Source organism: Beta vulgaris, chromosome 2 (assembly GCF_026745355.1).
Source record: "Beta vulgaris subsp. vulgaris cultivar EL10 chromosome 2, EL10.2, whole genome shotgun sequence".
Lineage (NCBI taxonomy): Eukaryota > Viridiplantae > Streptophyta > Magnoliopsida > Caryophyllales > Amaranthaceae > Beta > Beta vulgaris.
The window spans coordinates 2,515,925-2,539,212 of NC_079203.1; the positions used below are offsets into that span (position 1 = coordinate 2,515,925).

The window sequence follows — 23,288 nt, forward strand, 5'->3', positions numbered from 1 at the left end:
GTTTGGAATTTAGCTTTCAACAATTTTCTAATGATCTTGACTTCAAGACAATTTTTTTACTAATACAATCTATTAATTTTGTGTAAATTCGCTTTAAAAATTGGAACAATAAGATTCAAGTAATCTCTTAATCGGTTTATATCGTGTTATCTTGTTGGATCAAAATTTGTCAACTCTAATAAAATGTCACTCAAATTATAATGATGTTTATCATCTATAATTACAAGATGTCCTTTTTTTTTCTTTTCATTTTTTTCTTTTAACTTTTTTTCTCATTCAAGTATATATGGTAATTAAGTTGCTCACTAATTGTGGAAAAACTACTTTTAGATTGGGGTTAAAAAAGTTATGATCCAAAAGAACAAAACCTTATACATATACAGATGGAATAAGGCAAATTACCAAATTTGTAAAAAAAGTGACCCTCAACGACAAATTGGTAAAAAAAAAACTTGCTCTAACGACAAAATTGGTAGAAAAATTGAGCTCCAGCGACAAGTTGGTAAAAAAATGAGCTCAAATTATATTCAAGTAAATAAAATGAGTTTTAACGATAATTTGGTAAATAAAATGGATTCCTAGCGAATTTAGCCATATTTTCTATCATTTTCAGCTTGATCAACATTAAATACGTACATTTGCATGGAATCCATGTATATTTTTCGTGTTTTATCTTTTTTTTTTTTGACAGGAAGAAAATTATCATTCATTGAAAAGCCATCCGGCATCTACGTTGATTGATAAATGAGATACAGAAGTAGATATGAAAACAACAAGTAATACATCATCCAAATAAGATAACTGAAAATCTATTCGAGCCGATTTGAATCGATGTAAATGTGCTATAACTTTTTGAATATCAATACCCTTGTTGTAGATCAAATCTTTCATCTTCCAAATCACACCTTCTCCTGAAACAACCATAAAACAGAGTAAAAACAAAAGAAAGAACAAACTTCTACTAGATGAGAAGACAAAACCTTTATTGAAAAGGAAGATCACCGCCTCAGGGCAACCACAATCAAACGCTTTGTCGCACCTTCTCTAATCAGAATAGATGGGAGGAAAAAAACTACAACCCACAATCTAACCAGAGTAAAAAGATGAGGGTAAAGAAACTATGGGGGTGAGGAAATAGATCGGACGTAAACACAAAGAAACAAACAAAATAAAAACAAGCGGAGGGAGGGGAGACACGCCTTACACCAGCTGTGAGGCTAGGCAGCGCCGCGGTGGCCTCCCCAAAGGGGTTTTTGAGATAGGGTTTGGGGATTTTTTCTTTGAAGGGGAGAGAGGGTTTTTTGTTTAGTCAATGTAATTGTATTCCTATATCATTTGTTAGTACTTTCGTGTTTTTATCTAATTAACTTTTCTTGTCACAACACACTATATACCCGATTCGAAATAAAATCTTATAAAGTACACGTTTTGATAAAATCGGAAAACCATAGAAAAAATTTAGCCTAAATATCGCTGGAGATCAATTTTTTTACCAATTTATCGTTAGAACAAATTTTTAAAATTATCGTTGAGATTCACTTTTTTTTACCAATTTGGTCAATTGACAGAGCCTAAGACTAACCCACTCATCTCGTGTCGAATTCGTATGGTGTTACAATAGAAAAAGGGTTCAAGTTGAACCCGACCCACGATACAAATAGACTGCGCGCTTCCTCGAACTCCTCCCATGTCCCAAAATAAAGACCCTCGTTCTCTCTTTCCTCTTTGCAATTCTCAAAAGTACAAGTAGTATTAATTAGCAATTTCTGGGTTCATAAATCATACCTTCATCAATCGAAATAATCAAATAGAAAAAAGAGAGAGAGAAAAAAAAGGGAAAAAAAAAAATGAAACAAGTGACAATTTCGTTAGATGGAGTAAGGGACAAGAACATAATGCAGCTTAAAAAGCTCAATGTTACTCTCTTTCCTGTTCGTTACAACGACAAGTATTACTCTGATTCGCTTGCATCTGGGGAATTCTCCAAATTAGGTTCCTTTTCTTACCCTTTTTAATCTATTTTATTTTGTCATCTGGGTTTTATTTAATTTGCTGCGTTAATTGTGTTTATTCAATTGGGTATGTTTAGAATTACACTTTATTAGTTTGTTTAATCTGTTGTTGGTAATTGGTATTGTAAATAAAAATGTCATCTGGGTATTTGAGTAATTAGTCTTTTTTGGTTGATTTGCTATGTTTAATCTGTTATGCTTTTGTATAGTTATAGTTGTTTGCTAGTTGATTCATTTGGATTTTGCTGTTGAATGTAATGTTGCATTGGCTGGGTCTTTTTCGCCCGAATTCGAATATGCACTATGTTGAATTTGTTGGTTGAAAATGAGTTGGGTGCATTGCATTAGTATTGGGAGGTTTCTTTTGGTTTGATATTCCATGGTTGTGGTATGTGAGAGTTTGGAATTGATTTTGTTGGAATTGTTGGTTTACTGAGGAGGAATTAGGGTTTATGGCCATTCATGCATATCTTTAGCCTAGAGAAGGGCTTCTGAGACTAGTTGTGAAGTGTTGGCCTAAGCAAAGAGAAAATAGAGTTTGCGAGGTTCCTCTCTTGTGGGTTGTTTACTACCTCGGCTCTTGAGTGTATGTTATTGGAGTCTTGCGTGGAGCTATCAGAATTTGGAATTGATGGGTTAATGGCGGACCTTACATGATGGGGGGTAATTGGCATTTGGCAAATACGATCTTTCTTAAGTACTTCGATTTTTGAGGGATAGGGCTTAAAGAAGAAAGCTTGTTACTACTAGTGCATGAGGATGACCGGTGGTCGGTCAGGGTATTTGTATACTATGTGTTTCATTGAATTGATGTATATATAAAGTATCAAGGCATAATTGTTAAAAAAAGCGGAACATTGCTATCTTAGAAGAATCTCTGGCTTTATGCAGGTGTGAAGTTGAGCTATTAGGAGAAAGCTTCCCCAAATTGTTGATCTTAGATGTGGGACTAGTTTTGAATGATGTGCTGGTTTGATGATCACATAAACATGACTTTGTTTTTCGTTAGTTAATAATGATATTCTGGATTGATGATGACATAAACACAACTTTGCTCTTTTTAGTTAACAATTGATAGAGTAGAAATGGAAATGCTAATTTGTGTTAAATAAAAGATGTGGCCTTTAGGGGAATCAAAATATTGTAGGGAAGAGAATGTGAGAGTAGCACTATAAATGGAGCGCTACATTCTTTAAGAAGTTTTATGCTTGTTGACGGGGTGTTATCATAGTTTGAAAATACTGTTTCGGTCGTGATCACAGTAATACGGTGATGTGGGAACGGGGAAGATGATGTTGTCGTACCGCTAAATATCGGCTCAGACCATGAGATATCCTTGAATCTACCTTAAATGTGGTTTCTTGTGCACCTTTATAATGCGGGTATTATCGGTTCAGTAGATTTGAAAACCTTTACAATACGAGGGATATGATACAATGCGGCCTTGTTTTGACACCATGGTGTCATCTGGTAGAAGCAATCCAGGTACTTGTTTCTTAAGTGAATATAGGACTTGTTGCCTCTTTCTGGTGCAGTTGTCTCTTATATTTTATGGTGGCCCCTGTCTCAGTCTATTGATTCAATATAGCATTTTAAGGTCTTTGCTCCCCATTCTATTTAGCCTATTTTCATATCTAGGTCTTCCTTTCTTTTTTTATTTGCTTGTACGTAACTTTATAATTACCTTTTTGAAAATTTTATCAAAAGTTGACTTCTTTTCTTAATTGGCACATTAAAATTTAGATCTGGGTTTCATTGACAGTAGGGATTAGACCTTTCGATGGTCCATCCGTCCATGTAACGTGAGAGAACTGGGAAATACAATTGGGGGGGGGGGGAGGAGTGGGAGGGCAGCAGAAGTTTTCTGGGCTGTTATCCTCTAGGTATGGTTTCTTTGCAGGCAATAGTAAACAGCTTTTAGGTGGAGAGTGTTGACTGTTGACGTCTTTAAGAGGCTAAGTGGAAACTAAGAGTGTTGTAGTGAGAAGGAGAAAGGCTATAAACTGTAATTGCCCTGATTTCACTTGGAAAAAAGGGTCCCACTTAGTTTACTCCAGTTTGAGTGCTAACCACTTTGGACATTCTAGGATTCTGGCCTGCAAGGTCTTTTTGTTTACTTTATAAACAGGCTAGCTCTCTCGGCAATTTTTCTTTTGATAGGAAATTTACTGCCAAAAGAAAAGACAAGGATATCATCTACTTACAAGAAATTATAGCCATTAAAACTAGAAATCCTGGAATCTTAGCCTGTAGTAGAAACCACAACGAAGCCCAACTAAAGTGGGGGTGATATCGAAAGGAAACTCTAGCTATTTAAACTAGAAATCTTGGACTTCCATCTAGGAGTAGAAACCATAGCAATTCCCATCTATAGTTGGGGTGATAAGGATCGAATGTCATGGTTAGGACTTGGGAGGTAGGACCTCTTACCACTTGAGCTCCCACTTGATCCTTTATTCTCTTGGCAGATAAATCCAATTTTTGCTGTTTTCTTTTCTCTTGTCTTAGCGTGATCAGTGATGTCTGGTAAACAAATCTTTTTCCAGTAAGAGGTGTAAAACACTTCATATATTGAACCTGAGTTTCTTCTGGTAGCTTTTTCTCCATGATGGTATGCTACTTATGCATCACAAGTACTCTTGATTCATCCTTTATCCACCATGCAACTTCAACCTGTACTACTTATTGATATGGTGCAAGAGCTAGTTATACACTATTTAAGACACATTGCATACCTTAAGTCATGTTTGTCCCTTTTAGCTGCCTTCTTCTAACTATAGTTTCTAAACTAGAATTCTTGAGGCAGTAACTTTCCCTGTGTAGCGGCCATTCTGCTATCTCGATTATTTTGTTTCCAGAGTCCAGATCTGTTTTCTGGTGGCGTTTTCTGGTATCATGTAGCAGCCAAACGAGAATTTCTTATCATGTTAAACATCTTCCCTGCTGTATCTGACATGATGTGTTTACAGTCGTATGGACTATTGGAGTAGGTCTAGCTTCCATGTCTAAGATCTACTCCCGCTGTCCATTAATAAGCTGACTTTTGTTCTTTAGCTAGTGGTCTCTGGTTCTCTCTCTCCTCGTTACATTATTTTCCTTATAATACGTGCCATTTGCCAATGTTGAGCTTATCAATGGACAGAGGGAATATTGTTAAATTGGTCTGTTATTGGTATTTCTGAAGGGGTGTATGAGTATCCTCTAGATTTTTGTCGTGATCTGAATGGCTGAAGCCTGGAGCTTTCATCGATCTAATGCTATTTGTTTGTACTATGTTTCCTTCTGATTTAAGGACCTTCTCGAGGTGCCTCTCAGTAATTTTTAATTGATTTACTCTAGTATTATAGATATAAGGCTCTTTCACTCAGATTAATTAAAATTTTTCACTTTTCAACCATATGGAACAAATGTGTCAAAAAGTTTACATATAGACTAGTTGCCAACAGTTGTGGGTACTAGATCCAAACCATGGCTAGTTTGTAAGCCTAAGCCCTCTCGTTTTCCATTTTATTGGCCCCTGATGTCATAATTTTTGTTGTTCTTAGTCCTTTAATCTTTAGAAATCTTTTATGGGAAAGGAGAGGGCGAGGGTAAAAGATAATTCAAAATCATGGAGTAGGTAAAGGATGATTCTGCCTGGATCAGTTTTACAAAATGCTGTGCTCATATTTGTTGAAACCCTATCTAAATCTCAGTATCGTGTGATTCTACTGCCTCAGGATTGCTATTGATCCGTGATCAGTAGCAGGATCTTGATGCTTGTATAATCTTCGGACCCTACTCAACTAAGAAAATTTATACTATTCGGATCTTAATACAGTTCTATGAAGTATAATTACTTCCTCTGTAACAATATAGATATTACACTTTTTAAATATGGCTGTAACAAAATAGATGTTACACTTCTTTTTTAGGCAATAATCTCTCTCTATCTCTCTCCTATCACATGGATCCCCTTTTTTCTTTGTCTCTATTTCTCTCCTCTTCAAAAAATTGCCTAGAAAAGTGTGTTTTTGAAAGTGTAACATCTAATTTGTTACGGAGGAAGTATATGATTTATGATTGTAGGATTTTGAATAAACTTTGACACGCCATGATCATGCTCAACGATGTAATAAACCTTAATGACTGTAATTACTTGCTAGGCCTGCTATGTGCAGAATAGAGTTGTATGATTCCACAATCCAGAAAGTGGAAAACGATTGCTCCCTTTTGGATGTCTTTCAATTCTTATCATCTGAGGAACCCTTTCAAAAGTATGTTGGTAATTGCCTGTAAAAGCATGGGATCTTATGTCATGGTCAAACGAACCTATCCCAGATGTCCATTATCCATACAAGTAGGATCAGGACAACCTTGCTATGTGAGAGAGCATTTTTGTCACTTTAATAGTTGTAACATAGGCTTCTATTCTTTTCGGATTAAGACAAATCATGCTATCCTTAGACTTGAATAATCTCCACTAGATACTCATCTTATAAGTGCTTGGAACTTCGTTTATGTGCAGTCCTCGGATGTTTCTTTCACGCTCTTTTTCTTTCTGATGTATATATGTTGACAGAGGATGCTGGATCCACTGACAATTGGTGTAAATGTAGAAGTTTGATAATTTGCAGTATTGGATTGTTATTACTAGAATTGAATGTGTTTATGCCAATCATGGGGTTGCATGGAATATTTTACTCTGCATGTCAAACTTGAGACCAGTGAATTGTTCGACACCATGCCATAAACATTTCTGCACATAATTGGTTGATGAGAAGAGTATTGGGGGGGGGGGATCAAATTGTTGATTGATATAAGACTTTGATTCTTTGATAAAAACAAAAGTTGGCGTACTTAGCTCGGGGTACTGCTCTTGCTTTTGTGTGCTGGATCTTGTCAATTTGTCATGCTCTCATTTCCTATTGATTTTCAAGTAAACTTTCCCTTTAAAAACTAAATGTTTATCTATGAAGGAGGCAATGTCTATTTATTTTCAAGATCCATTTTCTGTTTCTAACTCTATTAGGCATTTCAATTGTCTTATCTCATAGTACATGGTAATATATTGAGAAGCATAAACATGAGCACAATATCTGGCAAGAACATTATTGTTAGTTTGTTACTACTGATTGTTAAATTTCAATTGGATTTCCTATTACAATCAATTGTGAATTCCAATTGGATTGCATCTATTGATATCTACCCTGTTGCTCTTGATAAAAAGAAATGATTAATCTTCTGAATTTTGTTAAAATATTGCGACGCATCCATCTCGAATGTTGGATCTTCCATTTGGTTTAGAGTGTTTCATGGTCACATGTAAAACTAGCTGCACATTAGAATGTAGCTTTGAATTTTTCTTTTTATAAAGACAAGGGTGAACCTCTCTGCATTTACTATATAGTATTTAACTTTCAAGGGAGAATTTACTGGTGAAATTTTGCTGGTATTCATTTGTAGAGACTCTGCTGAAACTTGATAGCCTCGTAACCTCTTTTTTTTGGAAGTCTAGAACAACTGTTTATGCTATATCTGCAATATTCATCATCTGTATATGTTGTCCATTTCCCAGCATACTACAATGATATATGTGTCGGAGCCATTGCATGCCGCCTTGAAAAGAGAGATGATGGAGCAGTTCGGGTTTACATCATGACATTGGGTGTGTTGGCACCTTATCGTGGCTTAGGTGTTGGTAAGTATATATTTTCTTCTTTGCCAAAACAAATATGTATCTATTGAAATAACCCCATCTGAGTTCTGAGTTCTGACCCTTCTGATATTGGAGAAAAATCTAGGTCCTAAAGATTTATTGTCGTACTTTCGAAAAAATAGAAACTATTCTGAGATTGTTCATGGGTGATGGGTTTTCTTGTTATGTACAGGCACAAAGCTTTTAAACCATGTACTTGAACTGAGTGCAAAGCAGAACATCTCTGAGATTTACTTGCATGTTCAGACCAATAACGAGGAAGCAATGAATTTCTACAAGAAATTTGGGTTTGAAATCACAGATACCATCCACAATTATTACACAAACATTACTCCACCAGACTGCTATGTTGTGACCAAGTACTTTTCTCAAACAAAGAAATGACGCGTGTTGAACCGAAATTGAGTTTTGCAGTTCAGAAGATTATTAGAGCTTGAAGTTAGATTGTATTAGTGAAAATATGTGAACTATACCATTCATGTACGGTAAATGTTGAGATTCTTTGATGTCTAGAGTTACAATTGTGGCGATCTTCGAGTACACGGATCAGTTGCTACAAATTGAACATGTTCTCAATCACAATGCTACATCATGGATATTGAAAAACCGATATGTTATCCATACGAACAATTGATGAGCGAATAGGGGCGAAAGTTTAGCAACTGATCACTAATTTTTGGCTTTCAGCTAGAGTTCTTATGGTTCCATCTTATATGCTGGCGGCTAATTATGACATTGAGACAGGGTTGCCTGATGAGCTCTTAAAGGGAAGGTCTTAGGAGCTCAAAAGCTTATTAGTTTTATTTGAAGAATGTGGTGCAGTTGATTGTCTGATTTTGATGATTGGTCAATTATTGTGAGAGATTGAGCTGTTACAGTGTTATGGCAGGTAAGAATGTTGGAAGTTCAAGCATCAATTTTTATTTATAATTTCAATACATGAAAGATGAAAAATTGAAATGGTAGCTATACACATATTGTCATAAGGTGAACGTATTTGAAAATTTGCAAACTAAAGTTAGAGCAACTACAATGACAAACTACAACCACTTGAAGTTTTGTGTATCACATCAGATTTCCAAACTACAATTTCTAGCTACAACATCTCCCAATGAAAAACTATAACCACTTGTAGTTTTTATAGGTCCTACATGCCATCACCATATCATACAATTGCATTTATACATAGAAAGTGAAATGAAAAGTGAAAATGGAAAGTGGAAGTAGGGCCCACACAGAGTAGAACGAAGCAAGTAGCTTTGTGGAGCTATTTGGCTTCTTCAAGCAACAATGTTCTTTTCACTTCAACAAACAAGCTAGTAGCTCCAACTCTTCAATATTTGCAAACTGGGGACGCTGGAGGTGCTCTTACTAAGTTTACCAAATATATATATATATCTCATTATTCATGCATTCAATTTGAAAGGATTCTTTTGTTTGTTTGGAGTTTTCATACTTTGCATTTTTGTCCAATTGGACCCCTCCAAATTAGCAAATGAGTAACTCAGTAACATATAGCCTTGGGTGTACTTACTTACTCTACGCTCGGGTTTATAATAGTAAAATATTTTTTAGCTGTTCTAAAAAAAGGTTGGATCCAGAATTTGTATAAAAAAGGGGACTGTAAACGTAAATGAAAGCATCAATTCTTATTCATAGTATCAGTTACAGGAAACCTCAAAATCTGAGATAATAGCCATATAATTTAAGCTATACAGTCTTATTACATAACTTGCTAGTTGTATATATTAAAGTTGGTAATTTACTAGATACAGTAAAGTAGATCACATGATTAATGCATCCAAAGTTACTAATTTATACTGCATGCATCCATTCCAACAAGATCAATTTTATTCAGACAACATCAGCAATACTGTCATTAGCACCCTGTTTATGCCAAAAATCGCCAAGGTGACAATCTTTGGTCGGGACGACGACGACTAGATTAGATAAGAAAAATAGATAGCATAATTTAAAGGGAAGAAATGAAGAGAGAAGAGACACAAGAAAATGGTGACGCGGAAAACCCATGAAAAAGGGATAAAACCGCGGGTGGCAATGAGTCCACCAATCCACTATAATTTGGGCGTTAAAGCCTTTGAATACAAGTATAATATTTTAGCATATGAATGAAAGATAGCTGAATTTATCTAAGTATGACTATGAAAGTGTAAGTAAATAACATAGGTCATATCTCCTCCTTTTGGTCTTGCTTACGAGCCACTATTTATAATAGTAGGGCTGGTGGAATTAGCCTTAAACAACCCCCTAAAAATGAGGAATTAGTTACTAGAATCTTGGACTCCACTTCTGGCAGCAGTTACTGGCTATGTGAATTGGTCTTCCTACTTTTTAGGCACGTAAAGAGTGATGCTTGAGCATACTTCTCTTTAGACTTAGTCTCCTTGATTTTAGGAACCGATTTCCTTGACTTTAGCTGAGATATTTTACCTTCTACTGCTGTACTATTGTCGTCACCTGGTAGCTGCTAGCTGCTAGCTGCATACTACTGCTATAGCTGGGCGCGTCTTGGCTAGCTGTTCCTGCTTAAAGAATCTGATTAACCATAGCTGCTTATAAGCTGGTGTTGCCTACTGAAGCTGTATTGAGTGTTTAGGAAATAGAGCCATAACAATAGCCCCCATTTTTCTAATCGAAGCTTGTCGTAGACTAGGAAAATGAACTACAGCTTCGCATCATGTCAATTGCTCTTTTCATGCCCGCTTGCTTTGCAACTAGTGTCTTGCTTGGTTGCTATACATGGCTTTGTCTCTAGATAGCTTAGCTATCACCTCCGTGCTGACACCTTGATTGTCTTTGATAAACCTGCACTTAGCTTAGGTGGCTTCGAAAACATTCAATATGTAACACACAGCTTGAGAACAATTTCGAGTAATTCTTTGAAAACTTATGATAATACTTTGACAACTTGAGATAGTACTTTGAAAACTTAGGATGTACAATAAACTTAAGATATACAATACTATGGTAGCTACGCACTTCAACAGCTCATTGCTTTGCTTTTGTGCTTTTTCAGCGCTTCATAGCTTGGTTGGCTCGCAACAGGTTGCGGGTAGCCATTAACATTTGAAACTTTAGACAATTCATACGATTGTAGCTAGCTAGATGACTATCTAGCCGGCTGGCTAGCTAGCACCAACGCTTAGGTCCTGACGCTTAGGCCCTTTAGAAGTAACTTTGTATCTATAACTCAAGAGGACTTGTGTGTTAGTTTCATGCAGCCAATCATCCATTGAATTCACGTTTATGCTGTCTTGCGTCTTTGCACGTTGTCCTTAGCTTACTTTGTTTGCTTAAGTTGCTCTGACTCTTTGAACTTTGCTTTTGATCTTTGGATCTTTTGAACTTTTGACTTTTGATCTTTGGATCTTTTGAACTTTTGACTTTTGATTTTAAGAAACATCTCTTTTGTATGCACGCTTATATTTGCTAGCTTTGGTGATGTTCTTACTTGGTGTACTCGAGTTTTCCTTTGGTTGGGCCCGTTTCCTTGGTGCTACGACCATATAGCTAAACTCAGGTGCTTCGACCTTTAGCTTGTGACTAGGCGCTTCGACCTTTATCTGAGACTAGGCGCTTCGACCTTTAGCTCGCGACTAGGTGCTGCGACCCTCTTGCGTTACCTGGTGAACCAATGTGGTTACCTTTGTTTGGTATTCTGGCGTTTGCACCCGGTAGACAACATGGTTCTTAACCTAGGTTAAAAATAATACAACTTGAGATGCGAAGCGTTCTAGCTTCTAGGTACGACTTTTCCTTCCTTGGTAACTAGGCAATACGCACCTTTTCCAACCACTCGTTCAATTAGACAAGGACCCTCCCAGCTACTCTCTAGCTTGCCAGCATTCAGCTCTTGGGTGCTCTGGAATACCTTCCTAATAACCTAGTCTCTTACCTTAAACACTTTGGCTTTTACATTTTTGTTGAAGTTGCGGGCCACTATTTGATGGTTTAGCGTTTGCACTTACATTTTGATGTGTAGGTCACTTAGATAATGAGATTCTGGCTGATTTAATAACTTGGCAATTGAATTGGTTTTTTCAAGCCGGCACCTAGGCCATATAATTCGTAAGCTGGCACCTAGACCATTTCATAGGCTGGGCTTGAGCCATTTCGTTTTTGCTTTGATTTGTTTCGGATTTGCCTTGTGCTTCTGGCATGTGGGCCTTTAGTTATTTGTCAATTTGAACTTAGTGTTAGGACCACCTTTGAGTAGCTGCGACAGACAGGACCCTTTTGTAAGCTGGCGTCAGGGGCACGTATGTAAGCTGGCGTCAGGGGCACGTATGTAAGCTGGCGTCAGGGGCACGTATGTAAGCTGGTGTCAGGGCCGCATTTGCAAGCTGACACTAGACCATATTGTAAGTTACCATACAGCGATTTCACCTTGTTATAACTTGGTGAAGTATAATGTCATAGAATATAAAGCAAGTATGCATATCTTTGTACAAGTAGACACTTCGAGAGTTTGATCATGTGTGTCCTAACTTAGGTGAATGAATAGATAAACATAAGTGAACATTGATGTGCACATTAAGCTTGGAAGTCTTATAAATGATGCATTTTTAAATTTGGGAGTATATACCTTTGCACATTGATATGTTACAATAGTAAACAATGCCTATCAACGCCAACTAGTGTTACTTACTTGACGTGTTGCTCATCATTACGAAGCTTTGTATTCCTGATCTTTGCGAACTTAAGATGTTGTGAGCACTGTGCACTTGCGACTTCTCCAATTAGCAAGATAACGGTCATATTCGCCAATGTTACGCCTTATGATGGACATTTGATGGATAGCTCGTGTATTCGATGCTCAGCAGTTTACTTGTGATGTTCTACGGCTTGCGCTAGTGGTCAATAGGTTACCTATGTTCTGGACAGCTTGTGCTAGACACTCGGCAGCTTGCTTTCGCACTTGTCAGCTTGCATTGAACATGTAACAGCTTACACCTTACACAAAAGAACATGCATGCGTACAATCTTAATTTTGTTATTGTTGGAATAATTCTCATAAGCCCAAACATCACGAATGTAATTGCTGTGTGATTGACTTTGTAAAGAAAAGATGAAACAAAGTTTGATGTTTGCAATGTATATGTTGGACTTGATAAGAAAGTCATTATGCATAAGCGCATATTTTGAACGAATAGATAGTAATAATTGTTAGCTATGCTGGCTATGTGGATGAGAAGTTGAATAAACAATATAGGTTAGAAGTCACTTTGCATTTTAGTTAACTCCTTGGCTTCCACTCTGGTCTTATGGTGTTAGGAACTTGACAACTGTTGTCAGCTACCCTTGTTGTGTGTTGTAGGACACGTTGTAACTTGATGTAGCTTCGGCGTGTCATGTTATCTTCAGCTTACACATTGGTATCAATCTTGTTTTCATGTTGTAGGTCACGTTAGTGTACGAAGAAGTAATAATAAATGTATTTGCTTCTCATTGACATGGAAGTTTGATAATTAGCTTTATGGAAATAGCGATGACTACTAGTGTATATTATTCGAAGTCGAGTGTAAAAATTTAGCTACTAAGTGTATACTTTATGTCATGTTGACTGCGATAATAGTTAAAGAAATGAATCTTCGAAAGAATATTAGAGCGTACCTATGAATTATTGACAACAATAATCTAGAGCTTACTTGCCATGACTTGTGGTTGAAGATAACTCATTGTGCAAACCAGATAAGCTGGTGTCAGCTTCTCATGCTGTCTCCGCTTTTTATTGTTGGTTTTAACGTGTATGATAATGAACTTGTTTCTTTTGATTTATTTTATACGTCTCATATAAATTCCTGCAAATGACTTAGAAAGCAAGATGTTACCAAAGACAAGTAATGTAGCTGATACTAAGGTTACCTTCTTTGCCTTTTTACTTAGACATATTCATGTTGCTGAGAATTTCAACTGGTGATATCTTCCACTTATCTTCATGTATAGTCAACTTCTTCACTTTAAAGGTTGCTAGTAGCACCGAGGTTTGTATAATTTTTTAAGCCCCTTGAGATCTCCAACTCCTTTCAGATTGTGTCGACATTAAGCCCCCAGGATGCTTTAGTTTTGACTAGCATTGTTCCTGTATTCACATGCTACATACTTGTTATGTATTTTTGAAAATACAACAATAAAAAGCCTTGTGTAATCATAACGGGAGTCGCATTATTAAAGTCATAATATATAAGCCATATACTCTTGCCCCCTTGTGGCTACTTCAGGAAAAAAAAAAGTTAGAGTTCACTTATCTGACTGGATGCTTTTCTTCCATAAGATGTCGACTCCTTTAGCTTAGAAGCAGCTGGGTTGTGTGCCAATTCTTGTCATATTGACATCTTAGACTTTTGACTGAAGTTAGCCACAAAAATCGATGAATTTGCGACTTTAATGTTGCCCTTTGATAAAAACGGATGCTGCATGATAGCTTAATCTATACACACTACACTCAAGTTATCTCAAAACAAAGTTGAGAGTGTTGTTAACCATTATCAGTTGCTAAAATTTTGAAATGACAAGAGAAAGTCGATTGTAACTAGTAAGCTAACTCAAGTAATCTTAAAGAAGGTTACCTGGTTATTTGCGTCTACTAAAAGACTTACGTAGTATATGTGTGAAGATTGCTAGTAATGTGAGGTGGCTAACACATAGGCGACGCTGGTAGCACTTGACGGGTTAATGAAGGCGTTACAGGTTCCGGAAGGTGTTGATGGGTTACTGGCGGTGTCTACAGGTTACAGAAGACGTCTACAGCTTGCTGAAAGCGTCTACAAGTTGCTGATGGTGTCGACAGGTTCTAGATGGCGTCTGAGACGCTGAGGTGATTCTGCTACTGTAAGTGTTTGCTTTAGCTGTGACGGCATTGAGATTTGTACCTGAAACATCTTCCACAAAACTGAACAGAATAGTTTAGATTTAAAACTTAAAGACACTGCCGCATGTTTGTCGTAGCTGATAAATCATTTACGTATCTCCATCTTCTGTTTCAGTTTGTAGGATTTTATTTCATCAATTTGTTAGACAGCACTATTTACACCTTGTGCCAAGTATGCTTTGGCCGTACCTACAATCAAAGTCTCACACTTTGCTTCATTGTTAGTAATTTCAGAATTACAAGTAATAAAGAACCGTATTATCATGTTCTCTGTGGTGACTTTGGCGCTATACTGAGATAAGCTCCCCTGAAATTAGAAGAGTCGTGAACGTACAGCTTCCATACACCCTTACCTGTTACACGGTTTCCTGTTGAATTTCTCCTTCTTATGCCATAGTTGCTGTGGAAAATTATCATTTTTCAATTCGTCCTGAAATTCCTAGTTCCCTTAGAACAAACTTAATAAAATAGTTAGTCATAAGAGTAGTAAGACTTATTTCAAGGTAATGTCTCGACTTTTTAGATGTTGTAACTAGTGCTACAACAAGTTTTTCTAAAGAAGTGTATCTAGTTTCAATAACTAGGAAGGACTTCTTGGTCTAGTAAGTAGGTACCTGTCAGCTTTCAGCTTCCATAGCTAATATAAAACTAAAAACTTACTGCTTACAGCTAAGTATAAATATAAAATCTTACTTGGTCTCGACTTCGACAGGAGGGAAGGTGTCGATAATAGTTCAGCTCTTGAAGAGCGACTTCATGATCATCAGTACATTCATTTAATTATACTTAAAACATCATAAAAAGATGACACTTATCTGATGATGTCGAAGTGAAACAGTTTGAAGCAGCTGCCATTTCCTGTCAGCTTTTAAACCTCCTTCAGGTTTACAGATTGGATGCTTGGATGCTGGTGACACCCGTAACCTGATTTGGGTATTCTTCTACTCCTCGCTGTATTACTAGATAGCCCAGGTTCTTACCTGACAATCCAAAGGTGTGGACACCTTGCAAGCTGCTCCAACAACAGAAAAAGGCTGCAATAATAGACCACATGAGGGTGGATTGATTTTTTGTGTCAAAGGGGGATTTTGTGGATATGTGTTTAGATGGAAGATCTAGCCATCGGCCCCACGGTGGGCGCCAAACTGTTTATGCCAAAAATCGCCAAGGTGACAATCTTTGGTCGGGACGACGACTAGATTAGATAAGAAAAATAGATAGCATAATTTAAAGGGAAGAAATGAAGAGAGAAGAGACACAAGAAAATGGTGACGCGGAAAACCCATGAAAAAGGGATAAAACCGCGGGTGGCAATGAGTCCACCAATCCACTATAATTTGGGCGTTAAAGCCTTTGAATACAAGTATAATATTTTTAGCATATGAATGAAAGATAGCTGAATTTATCTAAGTATGACTATGAAAGTGTAAGTAAATAACATAGGTCATCTCTCTCCTCCTTTTGGTCTTGCTTACGAGCCACTATTTATAATAGTAGGGCTGGTGGAATTAGCCTTAAACAACCCCCTAAAAATGAGGAATTAGTTACTAGAATCTTGGACTCCACTTCTGGCAGCAGTTACTGGCTATGTGAATTGGTCTTCCTACTTTTTAGGCACGTAAAGAGTGATGCTTGAGCATACTTCTCTTTAGACTTAGTCTCCTTGATTTTAGGAACCGATTTCCTTGACTTTAGCTGAGATATTTTACCTTCTACTGCTGTACTATTGTCGTCACCTGGTAGCTGCTAGCTGCTAGCTGCATACTACAACTATAGCTGGGCGCGTCTTGGCTAGCTGTTCCTGCTTAAAGAATATGATTAACCATAGCTGCTTATAAGCTGGTGTTGCCTACTGAAGCTGTATTGAGTGTTTAGGAAATAGAGCCATAACACACCCATAACCTGATTTTCAATAACAGAATACCCTTCAGTAGCTTGCAGAACTGCATGAATAAGTATAACAGGAACAGTACCAACAAGTGTGAAAAGCAGATGAAGGCCAGCTTCTGTTACGATCATCTCAACCGCGGATGCTATGACTAACAAAGCAAAAACAATCCGCTTATCAATCCATTGATGCAGCAAAACTGAGGTAGGAAATGCTCGTAATGCTAACGAATACATGACTGCAAAATTCGTGTTTATAAGCAAGAGAAAGAGTGAGAATTTTCGACAAGGAATGAGGGTGATCAAGAGGATGATCCATATAAAAATGACATATAATGGCAGGAAAGTGGATAAGTTCCTTAGTATTCGAAGGGCGGCGATTTCTGATGAGGAGGGTATGTTGAGAGGACAAGAGAAGGATACATTGATGTTAATATTGAATTTTGGCTTTGAAGTTGGGGTGTTTGGCTCATGATCTTCTTTGATGGGTGGTGAGTCTAAAGTTGAGACTTGTCTATGTGTTATTGTAGAGTTAGCCATTTTTGTTTGTGTTTTTTCCAATTATAAGAGACAATTTGATTACTGTATGTCTTAAGAAGAGATTATATATTGAAAATTTTCCATGTTCATCTGGTGAAGTTGCTTCGAATGTCATTGTTCAAAGACTGATTTTGTATTACTTGTCAAATGAAGCTGATGAGGTGACTTCCTATGTTAGACTTGGTCATTGGTCAATACACTGACTATGATCATCATTCATAAATTTTCAACACTTGAAAATAGGGACCCCTTGGTAAGAAGAAGCTTGGTTAAATACACCACTTAAATTTTCATCAGTCATTATTGTAGAGTTGGTCATTTTGTATTACGCACAAACACTACTTGTAACTTATAAGGCTCCACAGTTATCGGCCAAGCTTGTTAAATCGCTCTAATACTGTGTTTTGGGACCCTACTAGGGACCCCTTGTTAAGAAGAAGGACCCTACTGGACCAACACTTCGCTCAGGTCAGTCAGCACAGCTACACAAGTCAACACTTGAAAATAGGGAGATATAGAGGAATCCCTACTCCCAAGCACAAGTAGGTAGTGAGGTTCGAATACTTGCCATCAAGTCACAAGTTGAGTTCACCACCACCTCCACCAAACAAGCTTGGTTAAATCGCTCTAATACTTGCCATCAATGTTCTTTTTCTAGATACAATTTATATTATAATATATACACCTAGGTCAAAGCCTTCATGATGCCGGGACACCTAAAAAAAAAGAGGTTCCCTACTTCCCTCTTACATTTTTGCACATTTTATATTTTGTTCAAATACATCGAATGCAATTTATATTTCCCTCTTGGTTAGACTATCCAACGATATGGTCATCAACTAAGTAAAAGATATTTGGGCCCCTCCTTGACAGATTGTTCACATTCAAGATATTTAAGCTTTATTTCGTTCCTTCACTTTGTGGGCTATTCGTTATATCTACCGGGCAGCAAAAAAAGCAATAGATTGGATCGCCAGTGTCGGAGGCTTAATTAATCTTCAGTTTAATATAGAGAATTATCTTATGCTACTCTTCATTCCATTTTTATAAACGATAAAGTTAGAGCTCACCTCGTAAGAATGGTCTCCTAACTTTTTTTTTTCCTTACCTTTATTTTAATAAAAAAATGATCAACCTACTCCAAATCAATACAACTATACAAACCATTCAACAAATTTTCATAAATTATGATCAACTTCCTCTCTCAATCTTGAACCCAGAAAAAATTAATTGAGTGAAAGAAGAGGAACGATGTCGTTTGGGTCATCTTTAGCAAGTTCTCAATCTCTTACACTCTTCTCCAAATCCTTCAATGGACAACATAGGCGGGCCCACTTCCCTTCTCCTTCTTCCCGTTTCAGGGCTTCTGCTGATTGGTAATTTTCTCTTCTTTTTTTTTTAACAATTTTTTTGGTATTTTTTTATGTAATTTGTTATTGTTTACAGTTTTTTAATGAGTGGTTAATTATTGATTGGCCCAAGATTATAGCTCTAAGAGATGGAAGGATTCAATTAACATTGAATATTGCAAAAGTCTTTACATTTAGGTGATCAAGTCCACTCTAATAAACTATGTTACTTCTTTTTGATTGGTTAAGGTGTATGTCCGTATGTCAGCTAGTTTAGGTCAAATTAGTACATACAATATATAGGATGAGCACCATACGCACGATGAACATCAAATACTCGATTATGAACATGAAGACCAATACCAATGAACATGTACTAACCGAGATGTATATATGTGCATTTGGCTTGTTAGTCATGTACATGCATTTGACTTGTTATCCATGTACATTTTTCTTGTTAGCTATGTACATTTGTTCACCATGCTCTACGTATAAGCGTGTGTACCATCGAGGTGTTGCTAGTTTAGGCGGTAAGCCATGTGCATCATTGTTTTTTTTTGGCTCATGCCCGAGTTTTAAATCTGTGTACATCATTGTTTCTTTTTACTCCACATTAATAAGGAAAAGTTGGTCATACCTAGTGCATATAGTGAGGTGAGGTCTATATTGTAGTAAAAAATGGACTCTAATAGGGTCTTTTAGCAAGCAAAATAAAAGTGAATTAAAAAAAATGGTATCATCAAAGCACTTCTTTTGCTACTACTAGAGGTATAATTGGAAGTTTGCTACTTCTAATTTCAAGTTATCATCTAACTGAATTGTCATTGGAATATTTACTAATAAACCTAGACAATATTTCTAGGACCAACTTTAAACAATATTTCTAGTACCAACTAAACATTTGTTAGTGCCATACAGGATTCAATTTTATCTTATGGCATGTTAGTGTCCAAATGATACTAACATTTAATGTTTAGGCCTTTTCTCAGGTCTATACTAGGTTGTTATTGTTCATGGTAAATTGGTAATAGCTATGGGAGAAATTTGAAACTTTAGGGTATCCCAATGTCTTCAAAGAGACTCCGACCCGAGACGGGGAAGGAGTGTGGTTCAATTGTATGCAGCCTCACTCATGTTGTAAGTTGTAACCAAAGGCTGTTTCCAATCAGGCTAAAACTGAAGCTCCTCTTCCAAGTTTCCTAATTGTGGAATTTATAGTCTTACTTTGTGTGCTGTGTATCATGTCATGTGGGGTTTGTGTATCTGGAATTTGGGGGACTGTGGCTGAAGAATTGAATGCAGCAATCATGAGCATAGGTGCTTCTTGCTAGTTTGTACTTAGCTTACATCTGAATGTAGGTTATGTTCTGACATCATTAAAGTTATATGATGATGATAATGACACATTATATGATTGTAGGGTTGGATTTGTTCCTGATTTAGAAGTTGGAATGGTGTTTGGTTGATACAGTTAATCTAAGAACCTCTCTTTTAATCTTTCTTCTTTTTCTTCCTTTTGCCGCTGAATACATGTCCTTAGTCGATCCTCACTCAGATGTGCTCGTTTTTTTTTCTTTTTCATCTTGTTCTGTGACATAATATTTTGTTTTTACTTATTATCTACAGTTTGCTGGATTTGATCCTTTTGAGAAATCTACTTATTTCGGACCACACTTCGTGTTAGGACAGGTCTTTAAATCCCCTATACAACATGCCATGCAAGCTAAACTTTGTTGTCATTTTTAATGATGCATGTCTAAGAAGTAACATGCACTTGCTTTTCTGCTTTTTGCACGCTTCAGGCGAATTTTTCACCATTCACGCTATCGTGTGCTGCTCGGCCTCAAAGAAAGCTAATTACTGAGCAGCTTATGGGTTAAGGAGGTAATCTTAGAACACCATAATATACCAAGGATTGCATCTCAGATATATTTGCATAATTCATCATGATATGATTGGTATTTGTGAGGTCTATTGCTTCTAAACTTCTTTGTGCCAAACTTATTTGTTGTAATGTGGCACAGAATCGCTTAAGCAATGAGTTTGGGTGCAAGAAACTCGTCCTTCCGAAGAAGAGATATTCAGATCCACAATGCTTCAGGTTTGTCACACAAATTTTTCGACAAAACTAGATTCTTTCTGGAGCAGTAGTCTAGTTAGTAATATTTCTGTGTGAGAAGGATGTGGCGTAGCTCACTGGAGAACACCCCAAATTCTAGGACTGAAGGTTCCACATACCATCTAAGAAGTTAATATTAAGAGGAATATAAGACGAAGAAAATATTAGAAAAAGGAATTATAGAGAACATGTCCTCTACTCCAAAATGAAATTACAAAAGGATGGTGAGAATAAAACTCTTATATTACTCTTATGTTGACTGTTAAGGCCTCTCTGGAATGTGGATGAATGATTTGTTATCCTGTTCTGTGATTAGTGTTGCATTTATTGAAGAAACTGATTTTGATGTGTAAGCAGAGGCTTGATGGTAGCTGGGAGTAGCAGGAGTAGTACTAATGGTGAAAATAGTTTTAGAGGTAGATCGCCGCCGTTAAATCAGCGACATGATCAACCTCCAGGACCTAGGGTTCAGCGGTCGAAGCCGCCCGATTTTTGAAGTTGGGAGTTTGCTAAGCTTCCTCCTCCTAATGGTGGTAATTTCACTACTTGTTCTTTCTCTTTGGAGATTCTAATTGAAGTATGCAAATCAGCTATATTTAAATTTATTGAACTTTGTTTTAGTTTAAAGGTAACATTTTTTTTTTTAATCTAGTAGATGACAGAAGGTATGTAGCAACTAAGATTGTGTCAACTAACTTGGTAAAAGCGTAGAAGATAGTCCTAACAATAATAAGCTAGATGTCTGTGTGGATATGTGGAATATTAAAGACGTACAGGGAAAGAAGAGGTGGTCACACAAACATAGGCTGCAAGGATACTTGCCTTAGTAAAATTTGGAAATGCAGAAGACATGAAACAGAACACATAGTATAACTTGGAAATCTCTTCATAACAAATTAATAGTTTACAAATGCATGAACAATTATCATAACTGATAAAATCTGAGCACATGTTTCTTTAACAATTTCTCTATTTACTGGATCTTTTCCTCCCTTCAATCATAATTCCAAAGTTACATGTGGATCTAACCATGGTTTTCACATCTGTACGCAGAAACTCTTCTCTACTTATACTTGCCTGTATATTGTGGATATCTTCATATGCAGATCCTTGTGGAGTTGAACCACCAACAAATTATGACCTAAGCATAATGGAGAAGAGGTATAGGAATTGGATGGAATCTCATGGAAAGCAATACAAAGACAAAAACGAATGGGAGATACGCTTTGGAATCTACCAGTCTAATGTTCAGTTTGTCGACTATATCAATTCTCAGAACCTCACTTTCAAGCTCATTGATAACAGCTTTGCAGATATGACGAATGAAGAGTTCAACTCCATATTCACAGGTAGATTGAAAAGCAGAACCCCAATAAAGAATCATTTTCCCACTAATAAGACCCGCCATCGACTTCATTTGCCAATAGAGGTCGACTGGAGAAAGAAGGGTGCAGTTACTCATGTCAAGGACCAAGGCACATGTGGTAGCCTCTTAACTTGTTCTCATCTCACATTGCTCAAACTTGCTCTTCCTAATTAACTTCTCTTTTACTGTATAAAGCATGAATAGAATAACTTTGGTATGTTATAATATGGAAACACAATCTTTTCTAGATGAAACTATACCCATCATAACTTTGGCTTTTACAGGAAGCTGCTGGGCTTTTTCTGCAATTGCAGCAGTTGAAGGACTCCACAAAATTAAAACCGGAAAGTTGTTTTCATTGTCGGAACAAGAATTAGTAGATTGTGACCGTGGTGACAATTTAGGCTGCAGTGGAGGGTACATGGAATTAGCCTTTGAGTATATAAGAAGAAATGGTGGCATTGCCTCTGAAAAAGCGTATCCATACATAGGAAGAGATGGCAAATGTAACAAACACAAAGCAAAACATCATGCTGTAAAAATAAAGGGTTATAAGACAGTACGTACGAATGATGAAAAGAGCCTGCAATATGCAGTTGCCAGAAACCCTGTATCTGTTGCTATTGATGCTGGTGGCTATGAATTCCAGCTATACGACAGTGGTATATTCAACGGCAACTGTGGGACGAGTCTTAATCATGGTGTAACTGTTATCGGTTATGGCGAAAAGAAGGGCATTAAGTACTGGATAGTGAAGAATTCATGGGGTACTGCTTGGGGAGAAGATGGTTATATAAGGATGAACCGTGATTCATCAGAGGAATCAGGTCTATGTGGTATAGCAATGGACGCCAGTTATCCTTTTTAACCAACATTAAAAAGTCGCCATGATAGACCAAATGAATGCATTATTCCACTAAATATGTTAGCTAATGTTCCATGTTGAAAAACTTGATAAAACATGGAAATCTGTTTGGACTTCTCATATGCTATTGATCTTACTCAAGAGAGAAAACGGATTGTATCATTGTGGTAGCACATGTCTTACAATAAAAACTATCATACTTTAGATATCCCTACATTTTGCTGCTACAACATTTGTTCTGTAAATTATTGCAACCTGGCCATACAAAAGATAATTTAAACAATGTGTAAGTGACAAATATGGATGATTTTTCTCTTTTCTCAACTTTTTTATCCTATGTGCGCGGCAAATAAAGAACAACCAATTTATTCGAATGAACATTTAGTATAATGAATACATGATTGGTTGATCGAACATTTAGTGTAAACAAATTTTGAGTTACTCACGAGCTTATCATATGGATGTTAATGAAGAAAGATGGGAGTCGAGCCTTGGTAAGTTGGGGTCAGCTCGAAATTCTATTTTTTTATGAGAAAGAGGGGCAAAGTTTCGAGAAGCAA

General features: G+C 36.8%; 2 protein-coding genes across 6 annotated transcripts; both read left to right on the forward strand.

Moving 5' to 3' along the window:
• The first annotated feature begins 1,628 nt into the window (after nt 1-1,628).
• Nucleotides 1,629-8,396, forward strand: LOC104887712 (uncharacterized). 2 transcript variants are annotated; one of them, XM_010672427.4, is made up of 3 exons: nt 1,629-1,992; nt 7,570-7,692; nt 7,883-8,396. In XM_010672427.4, exons 1-3 carry the CDS (start codon nt 1,848-1,850, stop codon nt 8,092-8,094), a joined length of 480 nt encoding a protein of 159 aa, XP_010670729.1. In that variant the 5' UTR covers nt 1,629-1,847; the 3' UTR covers nt 8,095-8,396. The 2 variants fall into 2 exon arrangements, with proteins under 2 accessions (XP_010670729.1, XP_057248405.1); XM_057392422.1 differs by lacking the exon at nt 1,629-1,992 and adding an exon at nt 3,417-3,497.
• Nucleotides 8,397-20,168: 11,772 nt separating this feature from the next.
• LOC104887709 (ervatamin-B) lies at nt 20,169-23,008 on the forward strand. Of its 4 annotated transcripts, XM_048638132.2 has the most exons (5): nt 20,169-20,262; nt 20,403-20,479; nt 20,855-21,030; nt 21,551-21,981; nt 22,148-23,008. In XM_048638132.2, the coding sequence occupies exons 4-5, from the start codon at nt 21,648-21,650 to the stop codon at nt 22,729-22,731; spliced, it is 918 nt and encodes a 305-aa protein (XP_048494089.1). In that variant the 5' UTR covers nt 20,169-20,262; nt 20,403-20,479; nt 20,855-21,030; nt 21,551-21,647; the 3' UTR covers nt 22,732-23,008. The 4 variants fall into 4 exon arrangements, with proteins under 4 accessions (XP_048494089.1, XP_057248406.1, XP_048494090.1 ...); XM_057392423.1 differs by lacking the exon at nt 20,855-21,030; XM_048638133.2 differs by lacking the exons at nt 20,169-20,262; nt 20,403-20,479; nt 20,855-21,030 and having other exon boundaries at nt 21,055-21,658; nt 21,803-21,981.
• The last annotated feature ends 280 nt before the right edge of the window (nt 23,009-23,288 follow it).

Excerpts from the sequence above, each read along its gene's own strand:
- LOC104887712 (XM_010672427.4), top strand. The coding sequence starts at position 1,848 with ATGAAACAAGTGACAATTTCGTTAGATGGAGTAAGGGACAAGAACATA. Across the intron at positions 1,993-7,569 it reads TGGGGAATTCTCCAAATTAG|CATACTACAATGATATATGT; the intron begins GTTCCTTTTCTT and ends TCCATTTCCCAG. Across the intron at positions 7,693-7,882 it reads TTATCGTGGCTTAGGTGTTG|GCACAAAGCTTTTAAACCAT; the intron begins GTAAGTATATAT and ends TGTTATGTACAG.
- LOC104887709 (XM_019248065.3), top strand. The coding sequence starts at position 21,528 with ATGGTTTTCACATCTGTACGCAGAAACTCTTCTCTACTTATACTTGCC. Across the intron at positions 21,982-22,147 it reads CAAGGACCAAGGCACATGTG|GAAGCTGCTGGGCTTTTTCT; the intron begins GTAGCCTCTTAA and ends TGGCTTTTACAG.